At 38.0% G+C, this 13,294-nt stretch overlaps 2 protein-coding genes across 2 annotated transcripts; one reads left to right on the top strand and one right to left on the bottom strand.

The window, feature by feature from the left end:
- Window positions 1–491: 491 nt before the first annotated feature.
- On the bottom strand, window positions 492–3,412 carry LOC145047890 (DNA/RNA helicase protein). Its single transcript, XM_078996247.1, has 3 exons — window positions 1,915–3,412; window positions 1,533–1,824; window positions 492–1,437 (listed from the first exon to the last, which is right to left on the bottom strand). Exons 1-3 carry the CDS (start codon window positions 3,343–3,345, stop codon window positions 635–637), a joined length of 2,526 nt encoding a protein of 841 aa, XP_078852373.1. The 5' UTR covers window positions 3,346–3,412; the 3' UTR covers window positions 492–634.
- A 1,849-nt stretch (window positions 3,413–5,261) lies between these two features.
- Window positions 5,262–7,429, top strand: LOC145046701 (uncharacterized). Its single transcript, XM_078994981.1, has 3 exons — window positions 5,262–5,675; window positions 5,780–6,064; window positions 6,755–7,429. The coding sequence occupies exons 1-3, from the start codon at window positions 5,262–5,264 to the stop codon at window positions 7,427–7,429; spliced, it is 1,374 nt and encodes a 457-aa protein (XP_078851107.1).
- The last annotated feature ends 5,865 nt before the right edge of the window (window positions 7,430–13,294 follow it).

The following is a 13,294-nucleotide window of genomic DNA, read 5'->3' as shown; positions in this document are numbered from 1 at the left end:
TGAACATTCGATTATGGCTTGTTTGGCAATCGATCGTGGATGTCAAACAAGCATTTTGTCTTTTCCCACCTACTATATACGCCCAAGTAATTTGCTATTTTTAATTTGATGAAAATTAGTGAAGAAGAACATACATGTTTTGATAGGCTCAACTAGTTTTCTTAAGTTTTGAACGAGTTAATATTCATTTATGTTATTATCCCTTCAACACCACCAAAATATTGCAATACTTACGCTTCAGTTTTGTCAGTTTTTCTGTTTTTGGGTTCGGTTTTGCTCACCTCTAATCCTCATTCATTATATTGACCATAATGACCTTATCAGGTTACAAAATAAATGATGTCCACTTTTGAATACCAAACAACCATTAATCCATCATAAAATTCCAATCCCATCCCAACGGTATATGTGACAAAATAAATGACTTTGGTTACATGTCAAAACAAATCAATTTTAGGAATGATCAAATCACGTTAAGCCAAATAGACCCGTTAAGAACCAACTTTCCGTCTTGATTTAATTGCAAATTGACAAACCAACAACTTTTTTTCCTTCATGATTAATACACACAAGCAAACTACACCAAAAAAAGAAAGCATTTGTAACTCAAGTTCAAACTAACATTCGCCCTATTTCACAACGACATCAAAGTCCGAAGATCATCCAAATTTACATCCCTTTTCTCCTCCTTCCCCTTCTTCCTAAAAGCCTCCTTCGCTAGCTTCTGTTTCTTTTCCTGCAACAACAATATCCTCTCATCAATACTATCTTTAGCAATCATCTTCACAACCTTCACATCCTGCTTTTGTCCGATCCTATGGACACGATCCATCGCCTGTTCTTCCACCGCCGGATTCCACCACGGCTCCATCAAGTACACCCGCGAAGCCGCCGTGAGATTAATCCCCGTGCCCGAAGCCTTAAGACTCGCGAGCAAAACCGTGGGCCCGCATCCATCCGAATCTCCAAACTCTTTAATCACATCCGCTCTCTTCCTCCCACTCATTACACCATCCAACCGAATCGTTTTAAACCCTGCTGCTTTTAACGGTTCCTCAAGTAAAAGCAACAACTTACGAAACTGAGAAAATACAACCGATTTTATACACGGGTTTTCGTTTCTTGATGCCTCGAGAAGCTTTAAAAGGGCAGTTACTTTGGAGGAAGAGGAGGAGGTAGAGGAAGAGGAAGAGGGAAGTTTGTTGACCTCGGGTGGAGGTGAGAAAAGATTGGATTCGGATAAAGGGTGGCGACATAGTGGGCATAGAGATTTTGAATGTTTTAGTGTTCGGATTATGCAGTTTTGACAAAAGATGTGGGCACATGATGTGATGATTAGTTCGGATGGTGGAGAGAGGCAAATTGGACAGTCTATGTCTTCACTATCTTGTAGTAGTATAACCAATTTCTTTAAAAGTTCTGGGTTGTTGGATGCATCTGTGTAATAGAAATATGGAATGAATCACTTGTAAAGATCAAAACATGTGTACAACATGAAAAGAGTTTCATATAATGTTATGTTAGGAAAGTACCTTCGAAATTGTAGGATGAAAGTGATGCCCTAACGTCTTCAGGGCACAATTCTGTATGTGTACATATCTGGCGAAGCCTTAGAATGATGCTTAGAACAGTTGAGTAATTGTGTGTCACACTTCCATTAGCAATATATTTCTCAACAAAACTTTTAGCTTCTGATTCCATCTCATCATAAAGCTTACGTTCATCTACAGAAAGCTCCACATTACATGTATGGATGGTTTTTGGAGGCAACCCAATCTCGGTCTTTTCTTTCGTCCTCCTTAAAGAAATAGTTGCCATTAACGCCTAAACACAAATAAAAACAATTTTCTAAATGAAATTATACACACAGAAAGTATTATTATTATCTTGATTTATTGATTTAATTGATCTTACCTGGAGTCTTGAGAGCCCTTTTGCATTCCCCTGAGCGATTGGTCGTTGGACTAATCTATCCCAATAGCTTTTGATTGAAAACGGATCGAATTTTAGAAATGCCATGAGAGAGTATAAGTCCATTGAGCCATTTTGAATGGGTGTTCCTGTAACAACCCATCGCCTTTTAGCATTCAACATAGTCACAGCAACACTTTGGTTTGCCTTATGATTCTTGATTACATGTGCCTCATCCAAGATCACACGCCACCATGATATCTTCTTTATGGGTGTATTCGTGTTATTTAGTTCACTTCCGAGTGTACTATAAGTTGTCAAGACTATGTCATACTTTTGAAGCTCTAAGATATCTTGAGTTCGATCCCCATAGTACATATATGCTTTTAGCCTTCCCCTTTTTGTGTGCTCGGTTAGTTGTGTTATCCAAGTTGAGAAAACAGAAGGTGGACAAACAATCAAAGTCATTTTTGAGCCAATTTCACTTATGTTTTCTTCCTTTTTCTGTTTCTTACTAGGCCTAATGGTTTTGTTCATTTTCCCCTTTCTTGATCTTTTACCACTTGGGACAACCAAAACCTCGTCTTTCAATTCTTCATTTACGTTTACATCATTACATTTATCCAACGCAATTAAAGAAAGTAAAGTGAGAGTTTTACCCAATCCCATGTCATCAGCAAAGATCCCACCACGTAGAGGCTCGGGTCGAATATCGGACTGATAATTGGTCAACACATTCACAAAACCCTCGTCCCTTTTTTCCCAAAAGGGTGGCAGCTCGTCGGAGTTCTCACGGTGGTGCAGCCAATATAAACCTTCCTTTTGATGCAGAAAAAGATCCGGTAAAATGAAATCTTCTGGAGGCTCCATAACTCCATTCACCATACTTTTACTAGAATTATCGTCGACCAACTTAAAAATCTCATCCAAATCACCCTTTTTCTTCTCTTTCACGACCATAGATTCAGACATACTAAACGAAGGATCATCTGGCGAGAATAAAAACAACCCTAATGCGGATTTGACGATCTCAAAAGCTTCAATCTTTGAAAAAACGTGAATATGACATGGGATTTTATACGCAGCTGCGTTTTTAGGGGTTTTGGGTACAATCCCTTCAACATGAACCAAATTTGAGTCGATTAAAGGGGCAAGTACACTAGCTACCTTCTTTTCGATATGACCAACTTGGATAGTTCGAGTATTGACGACTTTGATGGCGTTGGAGTCGAAGCGATTCAATGGTTCCCTAACAAGACCAACCATTTCTCGGCCACTTATCCGGCCGGAATAGTATTGTAAACCGACAATGTTGGCGACGATGAAACCCACCATGTAGGTTTCGGACTGGGTCGATTGCGTAGATGACGATAATTCCTCGGAATCTCGGTCTTCATCTCCGATTGATGCAAGCGGTAATCGATTAGAACTCATCCCCTGTTTTTGGAAAATGTAGATTTTGTGCGCAAGGGTTTTAGCAACAGTGCAACAACGACTTTTTGTTGTGTGTATAGTTGAATTTCAAACTACAGCGTTTTTACCATTTTACATATACATGTAAATTCCACTATAGCGGTTTTACCCTATTATAGATACACGTGTAAAGAGGGCAAGGTTAAAGAAGATGATAAATTTGAAAATAAACTATAGATAAAACTCCAAAGACTAGTGTTATTCAAAAAGATTTAGATACTCTCCAAAAACATTCCTACTTGCGTGGAATGTCTAAAATCGAAATACTTTTATGATTTTGGTTAAAAAAAAATTAAAAATATGATTATGTCATTTTATTTTCTTTTATTATATTTTTATAATTATTCTAATACTATTTTAATTAAAAATGAAAAAAAAAATATCCCCTACCCCATCTCTCTCTCACTCTCACTCACTCTCTCTCTCTCACTCTCTCTCTCTCTCTCTCTCTCTCTAATTTCCAGAAAGACAAAATTGCAAATTTTGTCCTTGTGGTTTGCTAAAATCCTTGGATGAGATCCAAAAAATTTTCAGCTTGCACAGAAGGTCCAAAATCAGGGTTTTTCTAGGTTTTTAGTCCATTCCGTATTAGTCCGTTTGTTTGGACAGTTAGGGCCATCACGTGCCCTCCATGTGTGGGTATTTTGGTCATTTTTCTCACCAGCCTCCATTGCTGCCACTTCAATTAATAAGATTGCAGACTGTACTTCACTCCTTCGTCTTCTCTCACACCTCGTTTATCAATTAAAACGCAAAAACCCTAACCATTATGTGAGAATCGATTTTTCTCCATGCTTTTGAAAATGTGGGGACTCAGAAATCTTGGAGAGAATGTTAACGTTCAAGAAGTTTGTGGTAAGATTCTTTGTATTTGATGATCAAGTTTCAAACTTTGAAAAACTCTAACAATCGTCTCTATCTGTTTTGAAGATGGTTACCCCAACATATTCTCTATTAAACTTCATCACAAAGGGAGTTTCACAAAGTTTCCAAAATCAGGTATATTAATGGGCAATTTAGGTACTTTGATGTTGTCGACATTGATGAATTTCATATGCATGAACTAGACTTAATGATGAGAGAATTAGGGTATGATGGTACTAAAATCATGTATTACCATTTCCTTTTGCCTAATGAAGGATTTGACTTTGGACTACGAGCATTGGGTAATGATGATGATGTGCATAATCTCTTACAGTATGTTACATTGTTACCCATAACAAAATGATTAAAGTGTACACAGAGCATGTTCAAATGAACTTGCTTACATATTTTATGTCCCCAAATGGTCCAAAAAGGGTTATAATAGAAGACATGGACCATCAGGATCCTCTTAGATCCTCATCACATGTAATTGCTCATAAAGTGGTAACTCCAATCCAAATTGATGTTGATAAGGGTGACTTAGGGTTAGCATTAACCTTATACAAACCGGCAACACTTGAATTGAGTAGGTATAAAGGTTGGAAACATAGTAAAAGGGGGTCATCTTGTAGTAGAAAACTTAACTTGGATTGGGAAGGTGGTGAAAAAACAATAGCAAGTGGTGAAGTTGATAAAGGTAAGGGTGTTGAGCCAATGCATCCTGAATTTGTTGTAGTTGATGCAGAAAAAGAGTTAAACAAAGAGATTGATGTGAATGAAGAACTTGGCATAAACAAATCCAATGGTGAGGGTGAAGTTGATAAAGGTAAAGGGTTTGAAGACCAAGATAGCATCCCATTTAATGGGTTTGAAGGCCAAGATAGTATTCATTTCAGTGATGAGTGGAGACAATAGGAGCCTAATGACATTGAGTTTGAGAATCAAAACGGTGAACATGAAGATAGTGACTTATGATTGATGAGGACAACCTAATTAAAATTGTTGAAGTTGACATGGAGGATTTCAACCTAAATATTGATACAAAAGCAGAGTTCACTGGATGTCAAAGTTTGGGTGGTCAAAGAAATGAAGAGAGTGATCAAGAAGAGGATGTGGAGGTCATTGATAATGATGAGTGGGATTCACTTAGTGATGACTTAGAGGACAACAAGAAAAGAAGAAGAAGGATCAAAGAGTTGGGGAAACAAACATTGTGTTTTGCTGGTGAGGTGCACAAGGTAGCTTTTCATATTGGGCAGAAATATAAAGCCAAGAAAGAATTGAAAGATAAAATCGACCGACATGCTTTAGAGACAGGGAGGATTATCTCATTCACAAAAGATGACAAAAGTAGATTAACAATTGTTTGTAATGGAACTGTAGTTGTAAATGCAAGTTGGGTAGGTGGACCTACTTATGGGGAAAAGGTAAAGGGTAAAGATGTAAACTCTGATAAAGTTAAATGCACTTGGAAACTTCATGCATCTAGGTCAAGTGCACAGGATATTTGTTTATTAAAACATACATTTAGAAACACATCTGCCTCCAAACACGAAAAATCAGATCTTGTACAACAACATTTCTTGCCAAACAAATTATGGATCAGATTGAAGCTAGTCATGGCCAACCTGTTCGTGCCCTACATGAGCAACTGCAAAAGACATATGGGGTTAGTATTTCAAAAGAGAAATCATTTAGGAAAAAAGTAGCAGCCACCAAAAATGTTGCAGGAGATTATGTAAAGCAATATGCAGTGTTGAGAGACTATGTACTAGAGCTGCAAAAGACAAATGAAGGTACAACTGCAAAGATTGATGTAGTTTCTTAACCTGTGGTTTCATCCCCAACTAGGCAGTTAAAAAGGATATATGTGTGTTTAGGGCCTTTAAAGAAAGGATTTAAGGCAGGGTTGAGAGAATTTTTAGGGTTAGATGGACCCTTCATGAAGGGACTTTTCCCAGGTCAAATACTAAGTGTAGTTGGTGTTGATTCCAACAATGGAACCTACCCATTGGCATATGATGTTATTAAGAGTGAAAACACTTCAAGTTGGAAATGGTTTCTTTAGTATCTTGGAGAAAATCTTGACTTGTATTCAAATTCAAACTTCACATTTATCAGTGATAGACAGAAGGTATTATATTTACATATAATATTGCATATTAGGTTTCATTACAGACTAATGCTAATTACTTTTTTTTTTGGGTGAAAACAGGGTCTTCTACCAACCATAAAACAATTGTTTCCTAATACATAATACAAGTTCTGTATTAGACACATATACCAGAACATGAGGAAGTTATTTAAGACTACAAAGTACAAGGAGTATTTTTGGAGGTGTGCTACAACCACCACCATACTAGAGTTCGAAGCTATAATGGTACAACTAAGTAATTATGACATCGAAGCATATCAGTAGCTCTTGAAAATCCCTCCACATCATTGGGCTAGAAGTTATTTTCAGGTATTTTCTCAATTTATTGTCTTACTTTTCATTATAGTATAGATATACACCAATTATTATTCTGTTAATGAGCTACTAGGAAGGGTAATTCCAGACATGTTATTGAATAACCTTTGTGAAGTTTTCAATATAAAACTTGTAAAAAGGAGAGAAAAACCCATTATCGGTTGTCTGGAGTTTATCAGAGAGTACCTTATGAAGAGAGTCTACAATGTGATGAAGGTGTTAAACAAGTGTCAAGGTCCACTAACTCTAACTGGTACTAGGATTTTCGAAGCAAACACAACACTTGCTAGCAAGTATAATGCACGATGGAATGGGGGACAAAAGTATCAGGTTAAAGGTCCGTGGAATGATCAACATGGGGTGTACATGGGAAAAAGGGAGTGTACTTATAGAAAGTGGAAGCTTACTGGAATTCCATGCAAGCATGAAATTGCAACCCTAAATGACATGGCAAACAATGTTGAAAAGGTGGGAGAACTATACACCTATGTGCATAAGGTGTATTGGCTTGATACATGGAAAGAGATGTACTCCTTCAAGGTGGAGCCTATCAAAGGTAGATCCATGTGGCCTAAAAGTGACTGTCCAAAAACTCTTGTCCCTCCACCAGACAACAAAGTTACAGGTAGGCCAAAAAAGAAAAGGAGGATTACATTCGAGGAAATGATTGAAATTCAACAACGTAAGAGCCAAGCAAACAGTCAAAGTTAGAATGATAATGAAACTCAAAAGTTGAGCAGGAAGTTTTTAACTATGACATGGAGTAAGTGTAAGCACAAGGAGCACAATGTCGGGACCTCCAAGGGCCTAGATAGGAATTGATGTTTAAGTATTTTGGTTGCTTATGTTAGTTAAGACTTACTAATGCACTTTAGTTTATTTGGTAATGTTTGTATACTTTAATGCCGTTTTTTGGTACTTTGATGCCCTTTTGGTAATGTAATGTAACATCCATAAAAAATCATGCCAAATTTAAACTTTTTAAAACATTTCAAAAACAATGATTATTACAAAACTTGTTTCCAAAATAGTATAATGTTAAAGTATCCCATAATCAAATCATGAAAACATAAGGAGGTGTACAATCACGCCTTCGTCTTCCCGCGATCATCAGAAGTACCTGAAACAATAATCGATAAATGTAAGCTTGAAGGCTTAGTGAGTTACCCCAAAAATACCAACGCCATAAAACATATTAATAATATATAAGCAAACAGCATGCATAATGAGCCTTTAGCCTGACTGGACTACCTCGCAGGCCTTCAGCCTATATGGACCGCTCTCCAAGCCTTCAACACGTCTAGACCGTCTCGTAGGGCCTACAACCTATCCCAACCGCTCGCCGGGCCTTCGGCTTGACTGGACCGCCTCACAGAGCTTTCAGTCTATCCGGACCACCCTGGGTATGTTGGCCTTCAGCACAAAGCAAGATCGCCTCAACCCAACCCCCTAATCAAACAAACATGTGTACATAAATATCATACTCTAGCTTATATATATATATATATATATATATATATATATATATATATATATATATATATATATATAACAGTCAAACCGATCAAACAGATCACTAATCATAGCAACATCCTATAACTAGGATATAGACCTAACCGGTCACTAACATAGCATCATCCTATATATCAGGATACTGATATAACTAGGTCACTAAGCATCTCACCATCCTAACTACCAGGATGTTAACCAATAAGCATATCATGAAATAACTCGGATACAAATCCAAAAAGGGTCGGTATTGGTGCCTTACACCCCATTGATATAGTGAGGATAACTCACCTCACAAGTGTCGAATTGTAGCGATAAGATCAACTCCCGAATCATAATCACGAACCCCACCACCTATAACCACCATAGGACCAAGTCCATCAGAATCCTAATTTACGAAAATACCTTCAGAAGTCCAACTGGTCAACCCTTAGTCAAAGTCAAAGTCACAAGTCAGAGTCAAAGGTCCATGTTGACCCGACTCGTTGAATGAAGCCAACAACTCGTCGAGTTCCACTAGAACTCAAGAAGTCCTAAAACCCTAACTGTCTCGATGAGTTTCCAACCAACTCATCGAGTCCATGCGTGTACAAATGTCGGGGACAACCCTAACTAACTCGTCGAGTGCTCTTACTAACTTGCCGAGTTCATGCAGAATCAGACACGGCCAACCTTCATCCGACTCGCCGAGTCATCTAAGCGACTCGTCAAGTTCATGCGGTCCATTTCTTATACATATGTTTTTAAGCCACCCCAAAGCTCCATATTGCAGATCCAACCTCCTAGGGCATGGTTTCCCATGTAAAGTTGCAAACTTTATGTACATGCATGGTCCTAAATGCCAAAACTACACTAAGGAAAAGGTTAACTGTAACACTTGATCCCTGGTATGTATTTAATTCATTTGTTTATTTGTTTTAAAAGAGGAACTCATCGAGTAGAGTGCAGATTATGCATTGGGTTTGAGTTATCTACTCAACGAGTTAAGAGCCCTCGACTCGACGAGTAGCTCGGCCATAATGAAACCCTAATCTCGGGGTTTTGCACCCTATTTAAGCTCCTTAACCCCCACCCCTTGGCCTCATTTCCATCCTCCTTGTCCCAAACCCTAATCCACGAAACCCTAGAGCTTTCTTTGAGTGTGTGAGCCATTTAGAGTGATCATTGTGTGCTTTTGAAGCTTGTGGAAGAAGAAGAAGAGAAAGGGCTCAAGAGGGAAAGAGTAGATCCAGAAGCTACACTCCATTTTCTACCTTTTATGGTAATCAAGCTTCTACATTGGCTATTGGTTCAATAGATCTCTTTATGTCCTTTTTATGTGGGTTTTTGGTCTAAGATTGATAGCTTTTGGGAAATGATCGAACCAAGAGGGTATTCTTCTAGAGCTAATACCTACAGGGGCTGTTATAACATAAAGGTGCAAACTTTATGCCAATGGATCCCCCATGAAAGTTATAGAGAGTCATATTGGCCTTTTTAGCCCTAAAACGCCATGCATGTGAGAAAGGTGGGAGCTTTACATGTCCAAGTAGTGTTAGGGGTTTAGATCAGAGGTTGCAAGCTTGAGTTTGGTGTAAGGATGGCTTAAGGACCAAGTTCTAGGTCCTAAGGAATTAGGGTTTGAGCTAAACCCTTTGAGAGGTGGTATTAAGGGGTAAAGTCAGAAACTTTACCCTTAAAAGGACATTTTCAGGGTTTATGTGAAGTATGAAGCTTAGATCTGAAGTGTAGGGGCGTAATCCATTAAGATAGCCCAAACAAACACGGGAACTCGGCGAGTCTAGTAAGGGACTCGACGAGTTGAACCTATGTTGTCCTGATTGTATGCTAGGTAGAAACCGACGAGTGTGAAGGGACTGGACGAGATGACTCGGTTGACCACGAGTCTGAGTAGTACAAGAACTCGATGAGTTCAGAGATAACTTGGCGAGTTGGGTTGACTGGGAGTGACCTTGACTTTGACTTTGACTAGGATGTTGACTTTGACCATGGGTAAAATGGTTATTTTACCCTAAGAAGGATTTTCAGATTTTGATTAAGTGTTATTGTGAAATTGATTTCTGGGGAGTCGTTGGAGCACCCATCAGAGATTCCTCACACGACATTTCACAGCTAGCATTCAAGGTGAGTTTCCTCCAGTAGGAACGGGTCTATGGCACCAAGGCCAACCCATTTAGCTAGTAGTAGTTTCAAACTATGATTCGATGTCGGGCGGGGCCCGATGTAGGTTTATATGCTTTCCGGATTTCGATCCGATGTCGGGGCGGTCCCAAGGAATGCTTGTATGCTTGATGTCTTTGTGATTCTTGCATGTGATTGTATTGTATGTTTCCAGACTTCGGTTCGGAGCGGTCCCGAGGAATGTTAGTATGTTACCGGACTACGGTCTGATGCCAGGCGGGGCCTGAGGAACATTTAAGTGTTAAGGTTATGTGCGTAGGTTTATGTGTATTAGTGATTATGGTCTTACGTATTTCGAGATTTGCTCGATGTCGAGTGAGGCTCAATACTGGGCGGGGGCCTGATGTCGGGAAAGCCGATGTCGAGCTTGACTCGATGTAGCAGGGGCGGGCCCAAGATATGTTTATGTGTTATGTGTATGGTATGTGGTAGTTGGGGAGACTCATTAAGCTTCGTTCTTACAGTTTTTAGTTTTGGTTTCAGGTACTTCCGCTAGTAAGAGAAGAGCTCGGGATGACTGCATGGCACACACCACTGATTTTAGCCTAGGAGGATTCACTCTAATTTATGATATATGATTTTGATACATTGATATATTTGATGATGTTTTTGAGATACATGACTATGATTTTTATGTGATTGATGATATTGATGGTTTTTATTATCGATTTAAAATGAAATTTTTGGTCTCTATTTTTGAGATGTTTCAAGTTGCTATCAGAGCCTTGGTTTGAGGGATTCGGGCACACTCTCGGGTGTGTCTAAACTCAAACTAAGGGCCTGATATGAAAATTTTCAAAAAGAAAATCATTTTATAAAAGGAACTTTAAAAAGAAGAAAAATGATTTATGAAAAAAGAAAAGCGCGTGGTGCATGCAATCATCCGAGCTCAAGTAAGTACTCTACAATTACCCATACAAGTTATGTTATGCTATGCTTATGAGAACTGCATGCTAGATTAGGAGTAAGGATCTAGGAAGGATGCCTTATGTGCCTATTATAAGTGTATCAGCTTTATGAGAATTGCATTCTAGTTTAAAACTAAGGATCTAGGAAGGATGCCTTATTTACCTGTTATATGTATCTCAGCTTATGAACTGCATGCTTGTACATATTAGTCAGTGATGGCCTGAATGAGATATGCTTGATTATGTTTAATTGATGCTCGAATGCTGCTTGCTTTGTTCTTTTAGGAGTTATAGTTATCTTTTACTAACTAGTAAATGAATATGTTAAGTTACATATTGTGAGGACTAAATAATTTTAGAAGGTTAGGTCTAGCTCTCGTTTGAGTCCAACCGTTATAGGGTAGGATCTCTCATTCGAAGAATTATCTAGTCTTAGTGATATGTAATTGTATTCACGAGCTAGTTAGGGAGATAACAGGGACTTCTTATGCAGCTGATAGTAGAGAGTGGGTTGGTGAGTACCCTAGGGTAAGCCTAGGATGAGATTAGCATGGGATCAGTAGTAGTAGTAGAAGAGACTTGGTGGAGTCAAGGCAGTTCTTGAGGAAAGTACAGATAGATGTGGAAGGTATTATGGGCCCATACTACTGAAAGCAGAGGATCCATACTCGAATCAAGGAAGGTTGAGATGAACATAAGAAACTTATAGTATGTGAGATCCCTCAAGATATGATGAGTATACTAATGTTTGTTATGGTGTATTTTCAGTATGGTGACGCTACGCAATAGGCCGGTTGGCACTTCAGGCACTGGTGAGGGATCAAGATTTAGGTTTATAGGTAAAAAATGTCACTTTTCTGAAAATTCAGGGAAAATTTGTGAAACTTTATGAGTCTTCTTCCCCAAATGTAATTAGATACAAAAACACGAACAAAGTCAAACCACGAATCTCAGCAGTCATACGCAAATCCTTACCATACGAAAATTGAATAAAGGCTTCCCATACGAAACATATTCTTCCCATCGAAACTTTTTTTTTTGTTTTCAGACTTTATCCATGGAGTCACAATGTTAATTCCAAACTTTCGAATCGAATCTTTCCAAAAGTTTCGTCATAAACATCAAACATTATTCTAGGGCAACACCAAACATTATTCCCATCAAAACCAACCATTTGATTTTATTCTCAAATGACTTCCCGGTTAACATTGGTTTGACCAGGAAACCACCATCAAATAAAACGATTCGAATCGAATTGATTTGAACACCATCTTTAACTTTTTGTTTACCCATTGTAGAACTTAGCAGTAGCCATATCGAACAATCCTTCAATTCTCATATGTTCACAATCTTTCTTTGACTAGACAATGAACCAACATCAAATATTAACTACAATAAGATCAAAATGTCAATAGCTTTCGAACATACAAAATCGATTACAATAAAATAATCATGCAATTCAATTTTGAATTTTCCCGTTTGAATCTTCAGTCATCAGTTTTTGAGTGTTCTTCACTCGTCTAGAATCTTTCCAAATAACTCAAAATCAAAATCAACGTTGAAGCAATATCGATTCTATCATCTACATTATATATTTCAAATCAAACAACAAAAATCAACTATTCTTCACATGTTCTTAATCTGTTCTTGAACATTCATCAACAGGTTTCACCCCAAATACATCGATCATCATATAAATCAAAAATCGAATTTCCACATTGCTCTTCAAATGAACACACTGATAAGCCCAATAAATGTAGATCGGTGCAAAAGATTATGATGATGAACAACAATTTTAGTTAAGCACTAAATAGAAAAAGAACGATAAAATATGAACACAATTGAAGATGATCCAAATGATATCGATTCATAATAGATCGAACAATTTATGAGTTAATCAAATAAATCCAGTACATGGTTGAAAAAGACTTCTGAAGCACCAAAGAAAAACACCTCTTCGGTCGCTACCCAAGGATTT

The sequence above is a fragment of the Lactuca saligna genome, chromosome 5 (genome assembly GCF_052625555.1).
Source record: "Lactuca saligna cultivar CGN05327 chromosome 5, ASM5262555v1, whole genome shotgun sequence".
Lineage (NCBI taxonomy): Eukaryota > Viridiplantae > Streptophyta > Magnoliopsida > Asterales > Asteraceae > Lactuca > Lactuca saligna.
The sequence above is the reverse complement of the archived record's forward strand: the minus strand, read 5'-3'. Positions and strand labels throughout refer to the sequence as shown.